This window comes from Natator depressus, chromosome 5 (genome assembly GCF_965152275.1).
Source record: "Natator depressus isolate rNatDep1 chromosome 5, rNatDep2.hap1, whole genome shotgun sequence".
Lineage (NCBI taxonomy): Eukaryota > Metazoa > Chordata > Testudines > Cheloniidae > Natator > Natator depressus.
The window spans coordinates 22,535,174-22,559,596 of NC_134238.1; the positions used below are offsets into that span (position 1 = coordinate 22,535,174).

General features: G+C 38.6%; 1 protein-coding gene across 1 annotated transcript in view; it reads right to left on the reverse strand.

Annotated features, from left to right (window-relative positions):
- Positions 1–1,581: 1,581 nt before the first annotated feature.
- Positions 1,582–24,423, reverse strand: part of GOLPH3 (golgi phosphoprotein 3) — a 39,532-nt gene continuing 16,690 nt past the window's right edge. Inside the window, exons 2-4 of the mRNA XM_074952416.1 lie at positions 21,127–21,258; positions 10,824–10,938; positions 1,582–3,516 (exon numbers count right to left, since the gene is read on the reverse strand). Of these exons, the coding sequence (XP_074808517.1) occupies positions 3,092–3,516; positions 10,824–10,938; positions 21,127–21,258 (672 nt within the window). The 3' untranslated portion in view covers positions 1,582–3,091. The remainder of the gene's footprint in view (positions 3,517–10,823; positions 10,939–21,126; positions 21,259–24,423) is intronic.

The following is a 24,423-nucleotide window of genomic DNA, read 5'->3' on the forward strand; positions in this document are numbered from 1 at the left end:
TAACCAACCAGTAAGTTTGTTGTAGAGAATAAACACTCAATGCTATTTAGCATCTCTAAAGTTATCAGTGTTAGTGATGTGAAATACTACAGCCCTCAAAGTAAGCTGATCATCAGGTAGGTCCCAGCCAGTCTGGGGACATGCAGCAGCCAAAGCTGTTCCAAAACAGGTCTCCAGTCTGGCATAAAGTGAGCTGCAGTTCTCACTAGTGTAAGATGAGAGCTGTGTAAGAAGCTATATAGAATAGCTAAGTGATCTCTTTTAGCATGGTGAATATTTTAAATTTCCCCAACTAGAAATCTTTCTGAAACAGTGGTGAAGGCAAGAATGTTTGAAAAGCCAGTCCTGTAATGCAGCACCTTATCTTCATTGTAAAAACTCAGATTAGAGAAAATCCCTGGGACTTGATTGTATCAGACATATCACAGAGGTATTCCTAAAGCATTTGGATGAGACAGGAAAATAAAATGCAGCTGACCAATTTTTCTTATCACCTTACCAGTTGCCTTGTGTATGGACACATTATTACACTTCTTTCTACAAGAGAAAAATTGGCTTTACTTCCATATTAGGGCAGGAGAGCAAAACCAGAGCAGGGAAACAGCCACAGAATGAAGATGTAAGTGATGCCAGAAAAGATATTTAAAGGGACATTGTCAACCTGAAACTTGCCTTATTTTTGGAAAACTGATTAGAATTAGTTTTAGGCACTACACTTGTTCCTGAATATTCCTGCTATTTTTGTGGTTTTGCAATCACTTTTTTTCCTATAAGAAATACAGAGGAAATTGACTGAATGTTTTGGGTGGGGGAGGGCATGGGGAGAACAGGACAGAACAGAGACAGTGAAACTGACTATGGACAAAGTGCTGTCAATTAAATGCAAAAAAACTGAAAGAGTAAATTTTGTTTCTCACTTACAGTGATCTTACAAGTTGACAGAAGTGAGATTTTTAAATCCATGCTCTCTCCCGACCCTACCCACTGTGTATAAATCTCCTTAAAGTATGTATTTACGTCAGTTTTGTTTTGGTTACACTGACCTGTGTAAGACATTTTGAGTTTGAAACATCTTACAGCATGTTTTAAATACTACAGAGTTCTCTAAATAACAGCTCTTACGAGCTGCAAGCATTATTAAACGTTCAGGGCTGTATTTTGAAACACCAGGCTCAATTCATTTCCTACAAATTATAAATGCAGAGTATTGAGGTCATTTAGATTTAATTACCTGATTGTATCTGAAAATCAACTACAATATCAGTGATCAAAAGTAAACTGTGGGTGTAAAACTGGGGGCCCAGTTAAGGCTAGGCTGAAAAGCAGTGCTCTTCCACTTTGAGAGGTCTACCAGTGACACATACAACTGCATTCTATTACCCAGCTTTAGATTGTCTCATACCAGTCACCCAAATCTGCAGGACACATGAGACACTAACACTGGCAATAACAACCATTCAATATTTCATTCACAATGTAAAAACAATCTCCTTCCAATAAAAGGGATATCAACTAAAACTTTCAACTCAAAATAAGATTTTTCTAGTCAACACAAAACACAAATGACATGCTTGCTCTGTTTCAGGCACTTTCAAGATCAGAGTTTATTTACTGTAGGTAAAAAGCTAGTATACAGATTAGGGATCCCTTAAACTTCAACTCTACAGTTATACACCACTTAGTATTTTTGCTCTGAATGTTAACCAAAAAGATTCTAAACACCTGTCAGCCCCACTATTAGTATGCATGTTATGAGAAAAAAAAATGTTTAATTTGCTCAATGCATAATATTTACACTGTGAAACCAGTGGCAGATAACAAGCAGCGGTAAAGAGGTAATAAACTTTTAAAAGCCAAAGTTTATATTTTTTACATTGTGCTAATCAACATAATTGTATATAAAATAATGAACGTAGTAGAGCTTCCCATTACAGAAATCTTACTCATCTGAACTGTAGTCATTACTTGCTAACAATTTACATGCAAGACCTCCTAGGTTTGACATTTGATTTTTTTAAGTGTAAGTAGATTATGACATTTAAGAGACAAACATTAACTTGTGAACAAAATTAAAAACTGCACTCAAGAACTGTACTGGTCACAAGCCTCTTTCATACAGAAATAATATAAACAATGACAGCAACTGGTCTCCTTTCCATACATCAAACGTTATAAAAGGCGATGCGTAGGCTGAGTTGTACCTGGATGGTACAACTCCACAGACACTGGGAACACATAGAGTTCACACACATGCTCTTTATAAGAGGCCCATCTTTCCCTCCAATGGCAATGGCTGAAAACAAGTAAGGGGCACAGGTGTACAACTCATTAAATCTTGCAAAATACAAAGATGGGGGGCTGTTAATATACAATTCAAACTATATACAGAATATAATGGAATGTATTCCATCCCAAAACTGGTTTGTGAAACAACTGGACCTTTCTACACTAGCCTCGTAATTCAGAGTTGTAGTATAACAAAAAGTAAGTACACAAGAGATTTACATGAGAGGTAAAACTTATGGGACATTTTACATTAACTATTTACGGAGATATTTAATGGACAGTCTAATTTTAAAATAATTTTGTTAAGTACATTTGAACCAAGGTCTATATATAAAATGTCCTGTTAGACACTTCAATATTTAACTTTGGCGATTTAAAAGGCCTTTTGTGACTTTTGTGAACTGCATGGCAGAATGCTACTGACGCGTGTACACATCTGCATCAACCCGAGACTTGGTGATCCGAGAGCGCATGCACATTTCTTCCTTGAGGAGCTTTCCAAGTTAAACCATTCCAGCAACCAAAGAGTGAAAAATGGATTAAACTAAGAATTGCAGGGAACTGTAATTTAATAGGGAATGGAATGCCAATATGGCAGCAAAACTTTTTTTAAACAGGAAAGCCTCTTGTACCAGCAGAATCCGTATACAGATACACAAAGGGAGAGAGAATACACCACCTATCATTCCTGTGAAACAAGAGCTGATTCATCATGTGAGAAGGTACAAATTACAGAAAACATGAACAGTCAATAGAAGAGAAACAACTGCTTTACATAAAGAAGAACACTTCAATCTGATCGCAGTTATTTTGTGAAGGCGGCTACAACAGCCCACAGGACCTCATTTGTGTTGGCCTTCAGACATTCAACTTCAGGGTCTAAATCCAGAAGCTGCCGCACTCTCTTTGTGGCTAAATCATACTGCTCATCCAGTAGAGGGGCAAAAGCGTTCTCAAGGACATCTGAAGCATGGGCTAAGTAAATGAGAGCCAGCAAGCGCTTGTCCATGCGGTGAGGGTCATTCACCCATTTGTCAAGAACTGCTTCTTGAACTTTCTTGATGAGGCGCTGTTTTATATTGTTGTTGGTGAGAGGGTGGGTAGTCATGTCAAAAAGAAGGAAGTTCTGTTTCTCTGTCGTCAATACACCTTTTTCCACTAGGTTTTTAGCTAATCGTTCACGCACATTTCGTAACTGGTAGTGCAATTTTAATGGATTCCATGTCTCACCTAAAAAAGATTTTAAAAAATCAGTTAATCAGGGTTTAGCTCCTACCTTGACTATTAACAAGGATAAGTGTTTCCTTTTTTTCCTGTAGTGCAGAAATAAAGGCTTCAATTAATATAGCGACTTCGTGCAGAAAGATGCCATACTACTGGCAGCTCTCTTCTAACCTTTGGCCAAGCTTAGACAAGTGGAACATACGAGTGCCTCCCTGAACAACTTCAGGGCACTCAAACTTACATAAAACATATAGCTGGTTTGTTTGCACTCTGCTGAAGGTGAAATGCAAGCTAAGTGATAACTTTGTTACAACTATATATTGGTCATCACTTATGTATGTAAGAAAACCACTGAAAGTGGAGAAGAAACAGAGGAAAACGATGAATAAAAATAATTCTTAGTGAAGAAAATGTCTCTCCAATCTTTCCCAGTTGTCCATTTTCAGCATGGCCACTTGAAAAGGCTGGGAAACTCATTTTCAGCAATTGCCATTCTTTCTGCCACAAAGTTATGCTAATGCCGATTCTTATCCCAGATATCCTTCTCATTGCTTTATCTGGTTAGCTTTATACTTATTTCCTTTTTATAGACAAATCTGAGATAAAGGCGACCATCCACCCTCTACTATACGTCTTCTCATAATGCCTGAAGAAAGCTATGATGTTTACATGAAATAAGGAAAGGCATTTCCAAACACACTGTTAAAGGAGAAGAAAAAATATTTAAGGTTAAGTAAAATACTTTTTAAAATCTTGGGGTAATACCATGTGAATAAGTGCAGAGTATTACAGCAATGGCTACTGCTATAGCTAAGATTGACAAACATTTCAATTTAACTCTTGTTTTTAGTCACCTGTAATCTGCTTAAGCTTTCATCTTGTGGGCTGAAATTTTAGATGTCTCGTCTGTTGAAGGTGATTTTTTTCAGAAAGAAAAAAGAAAAAAGACCCCAAAAACAAACAAACAAACAAACAAACAAAAGTTTCCCTCATATAAAAAAAAAAATCTTTTTGAAAAGCCAGCAAGGAGATGAAAGTTAAAATTTGGCATGGAGATGGCTCTTCTTCATAAGGGCTTTCGTACATTTCTGTGACAAATGTTCCAATTTGGCAAGTTACAGGCCTTTGAAAATGCCATTTTCCATATATACAATAAAAATGTTTAAATTGTAGCGGGCGTAATTCCTTCGGAACATTTCAAGGAAACGCAGAGTGTGCTGCACATGTATATACAGTAAGTTACAAATGTCATCAAAAACTGACTGTAAAGTTTTGCAGTGTGACTCAAAGATCCTGTGAACTTATGACTCCTTCCGCATGCACATTACTGCCAAGTGAACGACACAGGGCTCTCTACAAGCCCTTTCTGATTCAATGCGGTTTCCTCCGGTGGGTCCTGAAACTGTGCCTAAATAATGGATCACAGTAAGAGAAAGTAAGTAGGGAATATTAGCTAATTGTTTCCTTGCTTTTTTAGGTGTTTGTACTACTCAGATGTAGATCGTTGGTGCTAATAAAATGAGTAGTTTGGTGACACCTTGTGTCCAAGCCTCTAAACTACATGGAACTGCACTACTAGAGATTTAGACGTGGTTGTTGTATTTTCAGAAACAGTGGATGTTCTGACACAAGTCTGCATGTTCTATAGGCTGCTTTCCCTAGGGATCAACTTAGGAATCACACCTGCTTGACAAAAGTTGCCTTAAAATGGCCCAATCTGCACATCCATGATGGCTCTGAAAGATGTCACGTAAGCAACCCTCTTAAATAGAATATTCCTTTCTTCCTCACTTACATTATACTGCACTAATTTAAGGTAAGAGTGGCTTTTCCCCAGGAAAAGTCTTCAGCCAAAATACTAAAAAACAAAAACTGTGTGGTTGAGAAGTCTATTTAAAAATCCAAGTATTGTTCTTCAAAAATCAGTTCTCTAAACCAAGGATTCCAAAATCCTACCCCAAAACCAGCCACCAAATAATAGAGTTTAAAGAGGACTGATCTAGCTTTCAGGCATATCCAACTTAGGCTGTGATCTCCTCAGAACTCAAAGCTCAGAAGGGTCAAACCAGGCCAAAATATTGATGAGACCTTAAAGGACACATTACATGACCTTTGAATCAGTACTGGCCTAGTATGCTCAGCATAGGGAAAGGGGCAGTGTGCGAATATGAATGAGGTATTTTGGATAAGAAAAGCAAATGCCTTTACAACCTGTAGAACTATTTGCAAGGTTAGGGGGCTGTTAACCAGAATTCCCACTAAACCACAAAACTGTTCTTTCCCCTCTTCTCCTTTCTTTCTTTCACTATGCATGAATTAATGTGAGAGGGAGAGGAGTGATAATGAATGTGAAGTAGGAAATGAAGTGAGAGAAAAAGTGAATCAGTGAAGAGGGAGGGACGGAGGGAGGGAATGAGACTCCTCTCTAATTTAAATATTGATCTGAGTTATTTGTGCTACACACAAGGGGGAAAAATTCTAAATCTAAAAATCTAATCTATTGATTTTTAGCCCTCTAACTTCATTCTGCCTGTCCTGAAGTCACATTGTAGTTTCCACTGAACATGGTAGTTTTCTTCACTCTCTTTTCTAAACTACATCGTGTTACTCTGTATTGTTCAACAACAGCTGCAATCCATTTAAGAGTAGCTGTATTTCATTTGCATTCTGGGTGAAGTAAGAGAGACAAACAGGATGGATAAAAATGATGATTTTGAAAAATCAGATAAATTTTTGTTTAACATAAACTTGTTTAAAATTCAATTGAAATTATGACAATTTATGTTAAGGCATAATTTTACTATAATCTAGTCAAATAATTAAAATAAATAAATAAAATATGCTGCATCAATGAGCCCTCCTCAAATTTTAATGAGTTGGAAGGTGCTGATTTTTTAATTTATATATAGCATCAGGAGGAAAACCATATTTGAGGTCAACTCAAGTTTTATAAATATGTCACAGCGTTACGTATTACATTAAGTATCTATATTATTTTCAGTCTTTATAATGGAGCAAATGCTAGCATTTACATTTTTACAAATGTAAGCAAGTACTTTTAGTTTCTGCTGTGCAGAGAACCTTTTGCCTTAATTACTTTTGGTTTTAGTTTGCTAGCAGCTGGTGCAAAGAGAATATTTTCTTCATGTGGACTATTTCATTCAAAATTGAGAAACTAGTTGGGAGCTGAAAAAACAAGAAAGCTTTTTTAGTCCTAAGTGGCACACAGGATCTGGTTCAAGAGGTGAATAGAGCTGAACTGCTTAGTAAAAGCAGCCATAATGTAATTAAATTTAATATCTTTCTGAGGGGGAGGAGGAAGGAAAGAAATCCACCACAATAGCATTTAACCTCAAAAATGGGAACTACACAAATACGAGGAACCTAGTTAAACGGAAATGAAAGAAAAGTCACAAGAGTAAAATGCCTGCAAGCTGCATGGAAACTAGTTAAAAACACAATAGAGGCTCAAAAGAAATGCATACCTCAAATAAAAAAAACAGTAAGAGGACCAAAAAACTGCCAGTGTGACTAAAAGAGGCAGTTAGAGGCAAAAATATATCCTTTTAAAATTGGAAGTCAAATCTTACAGAGGAAAATACAAAGAAGCATACACTCTGGAAAGTCAAGTGTAAAAGTATAATAAGGCAGGCCAAAAACAAGTCTGAAAAGCAACTAGCAAAAGAAAAAAAAACTAACAGCAAAAAAAAAAGATAAATACACCAGAAACAGAAAGCCTGCCAAACAATCAATATGGCCACTGGATGATCAAGGTGCTAAAGGAATATTCAAGGAAGACAAGGCCCTTGTGGAAAAGCTAAACGAATTCTTTGCATGGGTCTTCACTGCAGAGGATGTGAGGGAGATTCTCCCACATGAGCCATTCTTTTTAGGTAACAAATCTGAGGAACTGTTCCAGAACAAGGTGTCAATAGAGGAGATTTTGGAGCAAACTGGTAAGTTAAACAGTAATAAGTATCCAGGACCAAATGGTATTTACTTGAGTTCCAAAGGAACTAAGATATAAAATTGCAGAACAATTAACTGTAGTATGTAGCCTATCATTTAAATCAGCCTCTGTACCAGATGACTGGAGGATAGCTAATGTAATGCCAACTTTTAAAAAAGGCCCCAGAGGCAATTCTGGCAATTGCAGGCCAGTAAGCCTAACTTCAGTACAACGCAAATTGGATGAAACTATAGTTAAGAACAGAATTATCAGACACATTGATGAATTCAATATGTTGGGGGGGAGCCAACATGGCTTTTGTAAAGGGAAATCATGCCTCACCAACCTATCAGAATTCTTTGATGGTGTCAATAAGCATGTGGACAAGGGTGATCCACTGGATATACAGTACTTGGCTGGACCTTCAGAAAGTCTTTGACAAGGTCCCTCACCTTACTTTGCGTAAGTAAACAGTCATGGAATAAGAGGGAAATTCCACTCATGGATCAGTAACTGGTTAAAAGACAAGAAACAAAGGGTAGGTCAGTTTTCACAATGGAGAGAGGTAAGCAGCGGGATTCCCCAAGGTTCTGTACTGGGACCAGTGCTGTTCAACATATTCATAAATGATCTGGAAAATGGGGTAAACAGTAAGTTGGCGAAGTTTGCAGATGATATAAAATCACTCAAGATAGTGAAGTCCAAAATGGACTATGAAGAGTTACAAAGGGAGCTCTCAAAACTGGGTGACAAAACAGCAGATGAAATTCAATGTTAATAAGTGCAAAGTGATGCACATTGGAAAATATAATCCCAACTATACATAAAAAATGGTGCTGGGTCTAACTTAGCTGTTACCGCTCAGGAAAGAGCTCTTGGAGTCACCGTGGATAGTTCTCTGGAAACATCTGCTCAGTGTGCAACGGCAGTGAACAGAATGTTAGAAACCATTAGGAATGGGATAGATAATAAAACAAGAAATATCATAATGCCACTATATAAATCCAATGTACACCCACACCTGGAATACTGAGTGCAGTTCTGGTTGCTTCATTTCTAAAAAGATATATTAGAATTGGGAAAAGTACAGCAAAGGGCAACAAAAATGATTAGAAGTATGGAACAGCTTCCATATGAGGAGAGATTAAAAACACTGGGATCGTTCAGCTTGGAAAAGAGACCACTAAGGGGGGGGATCTGATACAGGTTTATAAAATCATGAATAGAGTAAAGATAGTGAATGGAGAAGTGTTATTTACCCCTTCACATAACACAAGAACTAGGAGTCACCAAATGAAGGTGATAGGCAGCAGATTTAAAACAAAGAAGAAAGTAATTCTTCACACAACGCACAGTCAACCTCTGGAACTCATTGCCAGGGGATGCTGTGAAGGCCAAAAGTATTAATTGGGTTAAAAAAAGAATGAGGATAAGTCCATCAGTGGCTATTAACCAAGATAATCAGGAACGCAACCATATGCTCTGGGTGTCCCTAAAACTCTAATAGAAACTGGGGCTGGATGACAGGGAATGGATCACTTGATAATTGCCCTGTTCTGTTCATTCCCTCTGAAGCATCTTGCACCATCCACTGTCACAAGATACAATACTGGGCAAGATGGACCACTGGCCTGACCCAGTATAGTTATGTTCCTTTCCTAGTCAATAAATACAATGGAGGAGGTGGGAGGTGAAATCCACCAATTCTAAAAACTTAAAAGTTATGGGGCCGGATTTTTAAAGACAGACCCCTAATAATGCAAACAGATGCCAGTGGGATATTTAAATAGTGCCTAAGTAGGTTTCAGGTAGATTTCATCTTGATTCAGTGTGAGTTAGACACCTAGCTACTTTTGAAAATCCCATTAGGCATCCATTTGCATTTTTAGGCACATAAATACTTTTGAAAATCTGGCACATGGTGACCAAAAAACAGTTAATTCACTAACTACAGTTAATACTTCTTTTGTTTAATAAGTTTAAAATGCAAAACATGTTCTTGTAAACTTATTTTCCCTTGTGTATACAACACAAAGTAGTTTTATTTTACTAACATAAAACCATTTTAATTCTAATTTCCATCCAAATACAGCTTGACAAATCCTGAGTAAAATGTCATCTAGCAAATAAGAAATGTATCATTCACCATTTTCTAACATAAATAATGTAAAAATTAAGTATCCAAATAAATGTATACTTAAGTTATATAACTGCTTAAATAAATGAGTATAGATAGCGTATCCCCTGGTTAGCAAAAAAATGAGTACCATATTTAACATAAAGGCTATTTAATGTTTGCAAATCAACACATTTCAGTGCTTATACCAACCAATGAGAATGAACCATTTTTTAGGAAAATTCTTAAAAAGCACACAGGTGAAACAAGATTAAAAACAAATGATTAAAATCAAGGTTTCCTGTTTGCTGATTTAAATCATGACTGAAACTGGCAATTTAAATCATTTTGATTTAAATTAATCCATCCTGCAGACAAACAACTTTGTAACGAGTCTTGCTACACTGAGATGGAAAGGCACTACATAAAACAAGATGATCAGAATTCAGTGGTAGAATTCCCTTTTCATTTCAACTGATGCATTATGTGGAGAGCAACTGTCATGGATTTAAGTGTACTTGCAATTACACCATTACTGAAGAAAATGTTAATCTAATTTGCATTCCATCTCTTAATACCTATTTGTGGAATTATATCAAGGCAATTGTGCCCAAATAAGTCATCTTGCATCCTTCATTCTGAAAAGGTTAGAACGGACTACTCTGATTAGTCAAATTTCAAAATATTTTATAAGTTTCTCTGAATGGTGAATTCTGAAGCAAAAGTAAAGGAAGTCGTGGGCTTGTTTTGATTTACCAAAACCTCCAATTTAATTTATTTATTTATGTCCTTGTTTTAAATTTGAAATATCAGTTCCTCACTTCCGTTTCTTCACTGGAGGATGTGGGCAAGATCTTTGGAGGACGTGAACTGAAGCTATCCCTTCTTCCAGATAAGAGGGAAAAGGCTCTTATAACTTGGAGAGGAAGGCTTGTGTTATTGTGGATTCAACTGTTATTTCTCAACAGAGGAGATGTGGTGTTCGCAAATATTTTGGCTTAATATCCCTCAAAATCTGATGTGCCAGGTAAATAGTATCCCCAAATTTTACATCTGGATCCCTTCTATCTAGTTAAGCCAATACCAGCAGTTACTTGTATTGTCCAGCTGGCCTCATTTTGATAAGTGCTGCAACACACCAAGGATCAGTCACTTCCCCAAGAAGCTTACAATATTTCCTCTAATCCAGTGATGACAGTTAACGAGAATTTTTTTTTAAACATTTAAAATCCTATGTCAATATCTTACCACTAAGCAGTTCAATCCAGTTTTGTACTGTTTCAGGAGGCTGGGTTTCCTTTATGTGCTTCAGAGCTTCATCAAGTAGAACATCCCCTGTGGGAGCATCTGACTTGCAGATCACCTGGCGGAAAGTAAAAGAATGCATTACACGTCATCCCTCTTCATCTCATTTTATACACCTTGAACATCTAGGATAAAAACTGGGAAAATGCACCTTAATACCACATAACACTATTACATTTGATCTACAATTCTCAACAGTACACATTACATCTTGATCAGGAACATCCTCTTTGAAACAATTTAAACCCAATTTAAAAATCAACAAACAATTTCCTCTTTCTCTCTGAAGAGCCTGCAGGGCAGCTTTATTTAAAACCTCATTTCACCATATCTGGTAACTTCCAGTTTGTACTTCTGCTGTACAAAAAATTAAGGATGCCAAGAATTTAACTGTGAAAAGTAAGTATTGTGTAATTATCAAGTAGAGTCATTTATAGAAAGACTTTGCAAATACTGTTCCCAACTTTGAAACTTAATTATGTAAAGAGAATCTTTACATAATTATGTAAACGTAATTATGTAAAGTTTTATTAGTCAGACTTACTGAACCATCCAAAGTAACCTTTATTGCTTAAGTTTACTACACTTCAATTTTTAGAATTGACATTTCTGCAGGTAACTATTAATCAAAGTTTCTTTGTGGTCTCCCACCAGCTGCAATTCACTCTCTTCCATAACAATCTTATGTTCTTTCTGTTGTAAATAGCAAACTGCTGCTCAGCTGTGGACATCTGGTGACATGATTTTTATTTACTTAAAAAAAAAGTATCTGCATGCAAATATATGCAGCACGATTCTCATTTCATATTCTACATTAAAGACATAATGCAGAAGAATTGCATTACCGATTTTTAGTATATTTAAACAATAGCAACAATTCCATGCAACAGTGAGATCAGATATTATTTTAACTGTGACCCATTCTCAAATGCAGGTTTCTTGGAGCCTCAACAGTATCAGTGGCATTCTTGAAGAAAATCCAGTCATTTATATCTGTAACACTTACACAAGTTTTCACTTTCAAAGTGCTTTAAAACTAAACCAATCCTCTCAGAACTCCAGGGAAATCAGGAAGTTTTTTGTCTAAAACCCCAAAGAGAGTCAAATCTGCAATTACAACACAAAAGCAGTGTTCCTTCTAATTTTTTCCATCCATGTGCAGAATAAATTTTGTTATATGCACCATATTGAGGTACTGTGCGGATGTGCACCATCAGCAGAAACCAAAAACTTAGATATAATATATATTTTTAAAAAGTTACCATAGGAATAATTACTCCAGCCAAGGACAGGTTAGGCATTTTAGAACTCACTAGTCAAAGAATTAAATGTAAGCGAGAGACAAATAAAAATTATGAAATGCATAGACCAGTCAAAAAACTAAAACACACTTTGAAAGAAGTATCAAGAAGTAACAACAACAACACAAGTATGTGTGGTGAGTTGAGTATGACAGACACAGTCAGTGTGTGTGTGTGTGTGTATTGCCCCTTTAAGTAGATCAGCAAGTTCAGACCCAGCAGCAGTTGCCAGCAAGCTCCCTCCATCCTGAGCCCTGTCGTGTCCCTGCCTCCCTTGCACCTTGGAGATGGGGTACAGGGGCAGGCCACCCAGCTGCGCAGCTTACAGGGAACTTAGGGCAAGAGCAGCTGGCTTCCAATCCTATGCTCATATACAACCCTGTCTACCATCATACTAACTACCTATAAAAAAAAAAAAAATCTGTCAGAGCATGAATATTAAATTACCCTTTCCCCCCAAAATCATGGAATCCATGATAGTGGTAAAATTAGAACTTTCTGGAGTAGGGTGCTATCAGGTGACTGGTAAACGTGAGTCTCCTCTACATGTGATTCGCTATCAAGACTGAATATTGGATGGACTTCAACATTCTGGAAACAACTAAATCACTCTGTTCTAGCAAGCACATTTGATATGGGGACTGATATGATTCAAAATCCAATGTTTTCAATTTCCACTTACTGATGCGGAAGAGGGACAACCCCAAGCGTCTGGATTGTTCGATTTAGTGTGTTGGTGGCTTGTGACAGACAGGAGATTGGACTAGATGATCTGGTGGCCCCTGCTGGCCTCAAACTCTATGAATATTGCTATAGCAGCAAAACTGAGAACCACTTTTTAAAAAGCGAAGATCTGCCATGCAGTTATTATTGGGGCAGAAACATGAAAATCTGAATTTCTGCATTGTAAAGTGTGATGAAGCCATACGACAAAGAAAGTAATACTCAGAAGCAGATGGCATAAAACTAATAAATTAATCTGATAGGACCAAATGCCCAAAGACATTCAAGTGATATGTGGTGGTCTGATCTGCATTAATAGACAATTCCTTAGTTTGTGGCACAAAATGCATAGGTGTATATTTCTAATAGGCAAGGCATCCATCATATCTAATTTCCAGCCAAAGTGGGAAGAACAGATCTATGTGACATTTTAAATCACAAGAACAAATAGGGGCCACAGTTTACTATTACTTTTTCTGGTTATCATAACAGCTATATTTTATAGACTCAGAGAAATGTAGGGCTAGCAGGAATCTTGAGGGGTCATCTAGTCCAGCCCCCTGCACTAAGGCAGAATTACCCAGACCACCCTGTAAGGTGTCTGTCTAACCTGTTCTTAAAGAATTCCACAACTTCCCTTGCAAGCCTATTGAAGTGCTTAACTACCCTTATAGTTAGACAGTTTTTAATACCAACCCTAAATCTCCCTAGCTACATATTAAGTTGATTGGTTCTTGTCCTACCTTCAGTGGACATATAAAAAGGACAGTGATTGATCCTTTGTTAACAGCCGTTCACCTATCTAAAGACTAATCAGGTCCCCCCTCATTCTTCTTTTTTCAAGACTCAACACTGCCAGATTTTTTAAACCTTTCCTCATAGGTCAGCTTTCCTAAAACTTATTTTTGTTGCTCTCCTCTGGACACTCTCCAATTTGTCCCCATCTTTCGTGAAATGTGGCACCCAGAACTGGACACAGTACCACAGCTGAGGCCTCACTAGTGCTAAGTAGAGTGGGACAATTACTCCCATGTCTTACATGTGACACTCCTGTTAATACACCCCAGAATAATATTAGCCTCTGTCGTAAGTCTACCACATTGTTGACTCGCACTCAATTTGAGATCCCTTATAACCCCCAGATCCTTTTCAGCAGTACTACTCCCTCGTCAGTTATTCCCCATTTTGTAGTTGCGCGTCTGAATTTTCCTTATTTCTTTCTTTGTAGTACTTTACACACTTATCTTTATTGAATTTCATCTTATTGAAATCAGATCAATTCTCCAATTTGTCAAGGTAATTTTGTATTCTACTGCTGTCTTCCAAAGGCTAGCAACCCCCTCCCAGCTAGATGTCATCTGCAAGTTTTATAAGCATATTCTCTACTCCATTATCCAAGTTATTAATGAAAATATTGATTAGTACCAGACCCAGGACAGACCTTGCAGGACACCACTAGATACGTCCCCTAGGTTTGACGGTGAGCCACTGATCACTATCTGTGTATGTTTTTTTTCACCAGTTTTACATTCTGTTTATATAAATTTCATCTAGACCATATTTCCCTAGTTTGCTTATGAGAATGTCATGTGAAACTGTGTGAAAAGTCTTACTAAAAATCAAGATATCACATCTACAGCACCCTCCGATCCACTATGCTGGCATCCCTGTCAAAGAAGGAAATTAGGCGGGTTTGGCATGATTTGTTCTCAAGTAACAGCCAACATGGATTTGTCATCACCCTATCATTCTCCATGTGCTTACAAACTGATTGTTTAATAAGTTATTCCAGTAGCTTTCCAGTCATCAAGTTACGCTGATTGGTCTATAATTCCCTGGGTCCTCTTTGTTCCCCTTTTAAAGACAGGTACTATGTTTGCCACTCTCCAGCCTTCTGAGACCTCACCTGTCCACCAGAGTTCTCAAAGACAAATGATGATGGTTCCGACGTTGCTTCAGCTAGTTCCTTAAGTATCCTAAGATGAATTTCATTAGGCCGTGCCAACTTGAACATATCTAACTTATCTAAATATTTTTTAACCTGTTCTTTCTTTATTTTGGCTTGTGTTCCTTCCTCTTCTTGGTCTGCTAAGTAGAGGACTTACACTTTCCTTTGTCTTTCTCTTGCTCCTAATGTATTTAAAGAAGCTCTTCTTATTGACTTCTATGTCCTTGGTCAGGTGTAACTCATTTTGTGCCTTAGCCTTTCCGATTTTGTTCCTACGTCCTTGTGCTATTCTTTTGTACTCATCATTAGCAATATGTCCATGTTTCCTACTATTTGTAGGATTCTTTTTTTTATTTTCGGGTCATTAAAGAGCTCCTGATGGAGCCATAATGGCCTCTTCCTATTCTTCCTATCTTTCCGTTGCATTGGGATTGTTTGCAGTTGTGCCTTCTCATCCTGTAGATCATAACTCCCTGAAGAGATGTAAACAGGTTTCAGAGAGGTTGTTTTCTTATTTAAAAAGAAGGTTTTTTCCTAGTATTTACAGTTGCAGAGATATCCTTGAAAAGGTGAACCGAACATAAACCGATATAGTAACGCCAGCCTAAATTAGCAGCTCTATGAAATGTAAATTGCTCCATTCATCTCAATCAAAGCTCTATGGACTCTGCAATTCTGTGGCCATGGAATCAGGTATTTTTCCATTATGTCTCAAAATGGAGTATTTTATCATGTAATTTGCCATTTACTTGCAGCCAGTTACCCATCATCATTTCCTCGTCTCCCTGCTATACTGGGACCTGCTTCTAACGGTTTCTTACTCTCCAGTTTTCTGCTCAAGGGGAAGTTAATTGGATTACCCAATGCACTGTTATATGGAGGCAAGCAGCTGTGCGATCCCAATCACCCTCCCTTTCTTCTCTCTTCCGTAGATCCTCTGAATGTGTCTCTGCGCTTGCAGAAGTCTACTCTAAATGCTTCTCTTTAGGGACTGAATTTGACATGGGTTTTCACCCTGGAGGTCACTACCACCCTGCCCTTTCCACACTGCTAAATGGGAAAATGATCTTGGGAAATCAATCATAGCACCAGGTGCCCACAAGGGAGAAATCTATTTTAGTCTGGTGAACTCAGGCAGAGAGAGATTAAGGGCCTGATTTTCAAAGGTAATGACCACTGACTTTCTTGCCAAACGTGTCTTTCTGTAACTTTGATAGGAACCTGGTCCAACCAATATTGGCCATCTATTGGTTATGTCTGATATCCTGAAGCTGAATATGCATACTTCTGTTGTATGGAAGTTAGACTGCTGATTTTCCACAATGCAGCAGTGCTGCTTTGGAGTTGAGTGGTACTAAATAAGAAACTTCTCCTCTTCAAGCAAGTTCTTCACTGTATGGACCTCCTAGTCTGGTAATCCACTTGTTTATGGGTGTCTGACTCAATGCTGCCAATCCTAAATATTCAAAAATTATGAGTCGCCCTCCTTCCTCCCCCAATTTTTTTTTAAATTATAACATATTGGGTTCTTTTTATTTGCCTTTTGGTTTCTGACCATTCAAGGTGCACCTGGGTCACATTTTCAACGTTTTCTCCACAACTGGGATAAGAAACCTATTTTTTTTTTTCAAATGAAAGCTGATTCTGACATAAACAGTTGTCTCCAAGATGGCTTTAGATGAAACACCAACATATCAAAAGACTTGCAATAAAATCACGAGACTTGCCAATAATAACTATCATTCTGACATCCTTAAGTTTAGCAGAGTCCATGAATTTGCATGTTAGATTTTGCTGTATTTATCTCCAAATTTAGCACTTAAGTCTGCTTTATGCTCTTGCTTAACATTTGACAGTTGCATTTTGCTTTCAAATAGTTTTTGTTTTGGGACATTATGTAGAAGAATAAATGGAAGAGGCTTGTGATAAAAAGTACCACACTTTTTGGGAGCACAGCAAGCCATGATTACTAAAGGCAGAGAACATGAAGCATACAGTTTCCATAACAACCAGCTACGTATGTTCCCCACCTACAGATCAGTAATTTTTAATGTAAATATAATGATTTAGTGGTCCCCAAACTTTTCAGGGTCACGCCCCTTCCCCTGTACCCATCCGCACCCCCAGCCAGGGCCAGGAGCGGGGCCGCGGGGGAGAAGCCACGGACAGGGGTAATGGGGCCAAGGCTGGGGCCACAACTGGGGGTGGGGTCAGAGCCCTGGCAATGGGCCGAGGCTGGGAGCCGGGGCGCCTGCAGATGGGAGGACCATGGGTGCAGGGCCGGGGGCATGCCACACAGTTTGGGGACCTCTGATTTAAAGTGTATACTACAATCCATCTCCCCTTGCCCTGCACTGAGCAGCACACTCTTTTATAATTTATTTTGCTCAGTTCATTCTCCTTTCCCAATTCCAAAGGATTACCTGACCTGAACATGTGTGCACTTTCCTAGGACCTACTCCAATGCCCAAAGAAGTCACTTGAAAGTCTCCCACTAGTTGATTTTGGATTGGTCTCTGTTGATCAAGTGTAGGAAGGGGATGCCTTAAAACCTACTTGAACATCTAGTTACTCTCAGCTCAGACCTTTCACCTCCATACTTACTTGTCTGCAACAGCATGAGAAATATTGGGGGCCAAGAGGGTGAGGTCTGCCATACATAATTCCTGATTCAACAAACTGTCTTTGGAGCAGTAAGTAACATGAATATGGGAAATGAGGCTGGCAGCAGATATTTGATTCCTGACATGCAAGGTTAAGCATGATCATGTGGCCACATGATTCCAGGAGAACCACAAGTACATTGACGCAGAATGCCAATAATCTGGGGATTTGATTGGAAAGAAGTGTTCTGGGCAGAGACCACCACCTAAATTTAAAAACCTGCCTAAGAATAACACCATTTTGAACCCCCATCACCTGGAGTGAATGTGAACTTTGTCAGGAGAATGGAAAGATAAGACCCTTGACATTTATAATGAAAGATTATAAACGTATTAGATGGTCTCAGTATATCCATAAAGAAATTTACTTTTGCTCAGAAGAAGGGTAATGAAGTCAACCGATATTTAACTTGTGTGGCTGACAATCAGAGTTCAGGCACCCCCTGGGGAGAACAGGCGGTCTGAACCACAAAGAATAAGCAACTGTATCAACTGCTTGTATACAATGTTATTGTACATAAAAATATGGTGAGTAAGGTCTTTTATGAAAGCTTGTAATGTTCTGAACTTGATGGTCATTATGAGATATGTATAGAGACTGTGGCTGTGAATCTACACATTTATATACATAGTATTCTATGCTCATAATCTGTACTACAATTTCAAATACACCTGAAAGAAGGGAGGTACTCCTCCTCAGCCAGATGTTTAGCCAAAGTCAGACACAAGTAACGATCCGTGGTATAACCCAGAAAAAGACAAGTGATGGACCATTACAGTCAAGAGGGAATTTCCCCCTACCATGAACCACTATAGTCTGAGAGAAAACTCCCCTGAAAACACTTAAAAGAGAAAAGGTTGAAGAGAAGGCTATCTAGAACTCATGGATAGTCTTGATTGTCTGTGAATGCTGGATCCCCCTTTAGGACGCGGGGGCATGCTGGGAAACTGTTCAGAGGCAATAGATATCTGGTATTAGAAAAGTGAATTTATCTAACATAGAAGTGGAAAGCCTGAAGTTGCATCTTTATGTTTATTTTGTGTAATTTATATGCATTTGCTTTCCCTTACTATTTCATCTTTGAATCTGTGATTTTTCTATTAAATAAATGTTTTTGTTTATTTTTTATCCCAAGCAGGTCTCTTGTGCAAACTGTGTAGAGTGCATGTGTCAAAGTGAACTGATAATATGGGGCTCTTTTCACACCTTTGGGAATGATGAACCAGAGGGGGAAAGTCCAAATGTCTGGTAGTTCAGAACTGTGGGCAGATCTGTTTGGAGAGACTCAGGACTGGAAGGCTGTTGGGGTTACCCTGCAAAGAGTCACTAGGCTGGTGGAAGCTAGGGCGAAACTTTTAAGCTTATGGGTTGGTTATTGGTGTGTCAGCTGTGATCCAAAGCAGCACAGCATTAAGGCACCCAAAGTTACAAGGCAGGTGAGGTGTTGACAGAATCCCTTACTGGTCTGGGTGATCCTCAAAACTTAGCAGATTAAAATCTGTGATGTTTCAAAATAAGATGGATAAACTGAATGCACTAGCCCCTCCATTTCAATAGGCCTCATGATTTCAATATTTTTGCCACAGTATTTAAGTCTCTCTTCGAAGCTCAAAATAAATCACTTTCTTCAAGATGTTCTTGTGCGCTTTTTATTACGAGGTTGCTGATAGCTGATAGCATCTGTTTTGGTAAAAAGCATGCACACTCCACTGTGATGGAATAAACAATGCATGGCTTTTTTTTTTTTTTTTTTTTTTTTTTTAAAGTAGGTCATATTCTAAGCAAATGAACCTTGAAAGTGCCCCTGTAAGTATGAGATGTGAAAGATCAACATTTTTATTACACTGCTACCCTGATATAACGCGGTCCTCGGGAGCCAAAAAATCTTACCACATTATAGGTGAAACCGAGTTATATCGAAATTCCTTTGGCCTCGAGCATTTCCATTATTAATAGTCACCTCCCACCCCGACTGACCCTTCAGAACCCCCGACCCATCCAACCCTCCACCACGCTCCCTGTCCCCTGACTGCTCCCACCCCTATCCACACACCTGCCCCCTGACAGGTCCCCCAGGACTCGCACACCCTATCCAACGTCCCCATACCCCCCCACGCCAGAACCTCCGAACCATCCAACCCCACCCCCGCCCCCTGTCCCCTGACCGCCCCCCGAGAACCTCTGCCCCTTATCCAACCCCTCGGCCCAGCACCCTTAACACGCCGCTCAGAGCAGCGTCGGAGCCAGACATGCTGACGCGCTGATCTGCCAGAGCGCGCAGCCCCACACCCCAGAGCGCTGCTTTACTGCATTATATCCAAATTCGTGTTATATCAGGTCGCGTTATATCCGGGTAGAGGTTTATTAGCATTTAGGGCTTTTAGCTTTGCTATTCCTTAAGTACCGCATAACCTTTTCATCCACTTTAGGTTAAGTCTTTCATATATGGAAAGATGGGAATATAGAGACGAAAAAAGTATTCTTTCAACAGCGACACACACCAGAAAAACAAAGCACCTAAGACTGAAACATCTTTTAACTCCAAGTTGTCTTTCATTTTATTTTTTAAAAACACACCAACAACAAAACAAAATGCAAGATGGCTATTTGGTTTTTTTTCCTGATTGCACACGTGCACATATTCATATAATTTCACATAATACATCTTTTAGACTCTCATTAAAAGCAGTTAACAAAATTCTAGGAAGAAAAACAGTATTGGTATGAGGATACAGAATAAATATGGCCTTTAAGAAATATTCTTGAACGTCTGACAAACCAAAGAAACTGTATGAGGCTTTGAGAAGGGGAAAGATTCTGTGCAAACAAATCAAGGCTGAATACTGCTGGACTAGACTTAACAGTAGTTAGATCTGTCTGCCTGAACAGAGGTCCAATTCTTCAGAAGTAGGAGGAGGCTGGGAGGAGGTTTGGAAAGTTTTCAAACTCTGCTTTAAAAAAAGCTGACCAAAAGATAACGCTAACAGGGCAGTCTGCCCACAAAAGTACATTTATTTTATGGTAAAAAGGCAACATTTAACCATTTTTCAATAACTTGATTTTATAAATATCCATTAACGCCGCTATGATTAATAACCCCCAAGTATTACAGGAATCTCCATAAAGAGTTACTTTAATTTAAAACCTGCAAAATCCAGGTGCAGAAGTGATGGATTAAAGACTGACTCAGATTTTTAGCTTAATTAGAGCCCTGATTCAATAAGGTACATAAGCACATGCCCAACTCTGAGTACATGAGTAGTTCCATTGAATTCAGTGAGACGGATCTTGTGCTACATTAGGCACACACTTAAGTATTTTACTGAACAGGGGCCCAGATGCTTCAATTTTTTGAAGTTTTGCACATCAATTGAAGAACTTTTAAAAGGAGTTAATGAGAGTAGGGATAGTGCTGAAGCATATACACACACACACAACATAATCAGTATACTCTACAGCCCTTAGCACATTTGGGCCCTGACCATGATTGGGTAACATATCTCAATACAGAAAAAGATTTTTTTTCATTATTCAAATTTTAATTTACACCTAGCCTATTGCTTAGAACACTACAGAAAAAAATAAGATTTTGTTTGTCTCTCTCTCTTACCTTTCTTGTTAATAGACTTTTGCGCCTCATTCCACACGCCTCCAGTTGAAGACGTCCTCTCAATGCCAATTCAATTAACATACAGCCACGCAATCCAGAGGAGATACAATCATTCCAAAAAGATGTGTAACCCTGCAGAAGGGAAGACAACTTTAAGCAAAAGTTTTTCATCTGTAACTGAAAACAGAAAGTCTTGCTGTCTTCCCTAGTCAAATCTTAGAATTTCAGACAAAGGTCAATTTTTGTCTCCCTACCAGTGCAAACCTAGAAAAATTAGCTTTTCACCCACCACTTTATACCGAAAACCTACCCCACATTTATTTAATTGGTTTCTCAATCTCTATCTTTGAAGAGTGGTGAAACATTAGAAAATTAAAACATATATTGCAGTAAATGACAGCTTTTTAGTTATCTTCAGTGTGCTGAGTTAAACATATGCACAAGCAGTATATATAAATTATTTTTGTAATTCATTTTTCAGACCCCAAAGTTTAAATTGTAGTCTAATTTAGACACTCTACTGGTTGAATAGTATCATCTGTGTTTCCTGAGCAATGATAACATTACATTTACATTCATAAGTAGAAAGGCCCTGATGAAATGCTTAATACTGCCTTTCAGACTGCTATTAATGTAAATAGCATGATTATGCATAATAATCAATAAGCAATCCCAGATCATATGAAGGGGTCTACTTAAAATGCAGAGAAATCACATATTTTGCGAGTTGGTCACGGCATAAATAGCCATGTAATACATCTGCGAAATTTGCTATTTATGCCGTGACCAACCCGCAATAAATGTGTGATTTCTCTGCAGTGCTTCTCAAACTGGGGGTCCCGACCCAAAAGGAGGTTGCAAGCCTATTGTAGGGGGACTGCTATATTGCCACCCTTACCTCTGCGCTGTCTTCAGAGCTGGGAAGCCGGAGAGCAGCAGCTGCTGGCCAGGTGCCCAGCTCTGTAGGCAGTGCCAACAGCAGCAGCAACGCAGAAGTAAGGTGGCATGGTATGATACTGCCACCCTTACTTCTCCACTGCCGCTAGCAACAGTGCTGCCTTCAGAGCTGGGCACCTAGCCAGCAGCTGCCACTCTCTGCTCTGCCTTCAGTGCTGGACAGCCAGAGAATGGAAGCTGCTGGCCAGGCACCCAGCTCTGAAAGCAGCACAGAAGTAAGGGGACAATACTGCAACCACCCTCCAGTAGACTTGCGATGCTCTTTTGGGTTGGGACCCCCAGTTTGAGAAATGCTATGTACCTTCGTATACTTTTACCCTAGGGTAAAAAGTATACAAATACCAGATTTCACGGTCCATGCCACAATTTTCATAGCCATGCATCTGGTAGACCCCTAATTATATGCAACACTTTATTCTGCTTGAGAGGAGTACATTGAATAAAGTAGTTTTCCAAACCAATTCTATCATAATTCGCTATTTTTCTAGTCAGTTTTATGTTCTGAATACAACTGGCTAAGTATTTTTGAAGCCTATTGTAAAATAGCATTTATACATGCCACAAGATAGCAATTTAAGGATGTTTCATGAACTACTTTTTCATAAGCAAACTTAAAATATAGGACAAAACCAAACCCTTTAGAAGAAAATCAAAGGAATATAGGAAAAGTCATATTGGATCACACCCATGGTCCATCTGAACCAGCATCTTGTCTTCAGCACTAGCAAGCACCAGATGTTTTAAAGGAAGGTGCAAGAAACCCCCCAGTAGGCAGATATGAGATAATCATGAAAGTCTCATGCTAACCCCCAAAAAAGATTCGATTAAACCATGAAGCATAAGATTTTATATTGCTCTCGAACCAAATATGTCGATGTGTATAGCTATACCAAGCTAAAACGAGTGCATGCATGCATTCACGATTTTGCTATACATTAATGTTGAATATGTAGTTTTTATCAAATTAAATATACATTATTCTCACAGTAATTACGAACAGTAACAAAAATTCTGTCAACTGATCAAAATATTAAAAATGACGAGTAAAGTGTTTTATATATAAAAATAAACAGAGCATTAAGCACCTGTGGAACTCATTGCTGCAAAGTGTCAGTAATAACCCTGGGTTCATTCAGTAAGATTCAAAAAGGAATATTTATGTTATATAAATATTGACAAAATCCACAGCTGTTAGATCAGTGGTGGGCAACCTGCAGCCCATCAGGGTAAGCCACTGGCGGGCCACTTGACCATTTGTTTACATTTGCACGGCCGCCTTCAGCTCCCAGTGGCCACGGTTCACTGTTCCCAGCCAATGTGAGCTGCGGGAACAGCGAACTGTGGCCACTGGAAGCTGCGGATGGCTGTGCAAATGTAAACAAACAGTCTGGCGGCCCGCCAGTGGCTTACCTTGATGGGCCACATGTGGCCTGCTGCAGGTTGCCCACCACCATATTAGATGAAACAAACATCTTAATACAGTTTATTTAAAAAAATAAAAACAAAAAAAACATGCTCAAGAGCATATGCCAACCACTAACTAATGGGAGCTAGAAAGAAGCTTCTTTTATGGATAGGTTATTCCTTAACTTGTCCACGATGGGCTTTGAAACATCTGGTCCTGGCCATCGTCAGAAGCAGGATACTAGACTAATCAGAATGGCACTGTAGTAGGAAGAGAGCCTGAGACATAAGCCCTGTTTTTGCCAGATTCTGTGAGCAGGACCTGCTTCATAACAGGCCTCTGATACAAGGGCTTATGTCTCAGGCTCTCCACTGGCACTTCCTACTAGCATTTCTCACTGAACAGCATCCTTTGAAAGAAAAATTATATACTGAAAAGTAACAAAGACACAAAAACCCACTGACCAGAGTTAAGGTTGTGCCACAATGAAATATGCCTTTCCTTATATTTGATAAAAATGTGTTTATGATATGGACAGTTTAAGATTCATGAGGTTCATAACTATTTACTTCCTTGCTTTTAAATCCTAGTGTTTTATAGAGAGTTGTCATTTAGGAACCTTGATTTTTTTTAAATGAATTGTTTGGATCAGTTGAAGTTAGTTTCACTATTATCACAGTAATCCCTATAGATATAAACTTCCCCACTTCACCAATAATCTAAAAACACACATGACTATTCTTGGGGTGACCAGACAGCAAGCATGAAAAATCGGGACAGAGGGTGGGGGGTAATAGGAGCCTATATAAGAAAAAGCCCCAAATATCGGGACTGTCCCTATAAAAATCAGGAAATCTGGTCACCCTAACTACACTCCTGCGTATGAGTTAAGCCATTAACCATGTAACAGTTTTCAATCAAGTGATCTCGAAAGG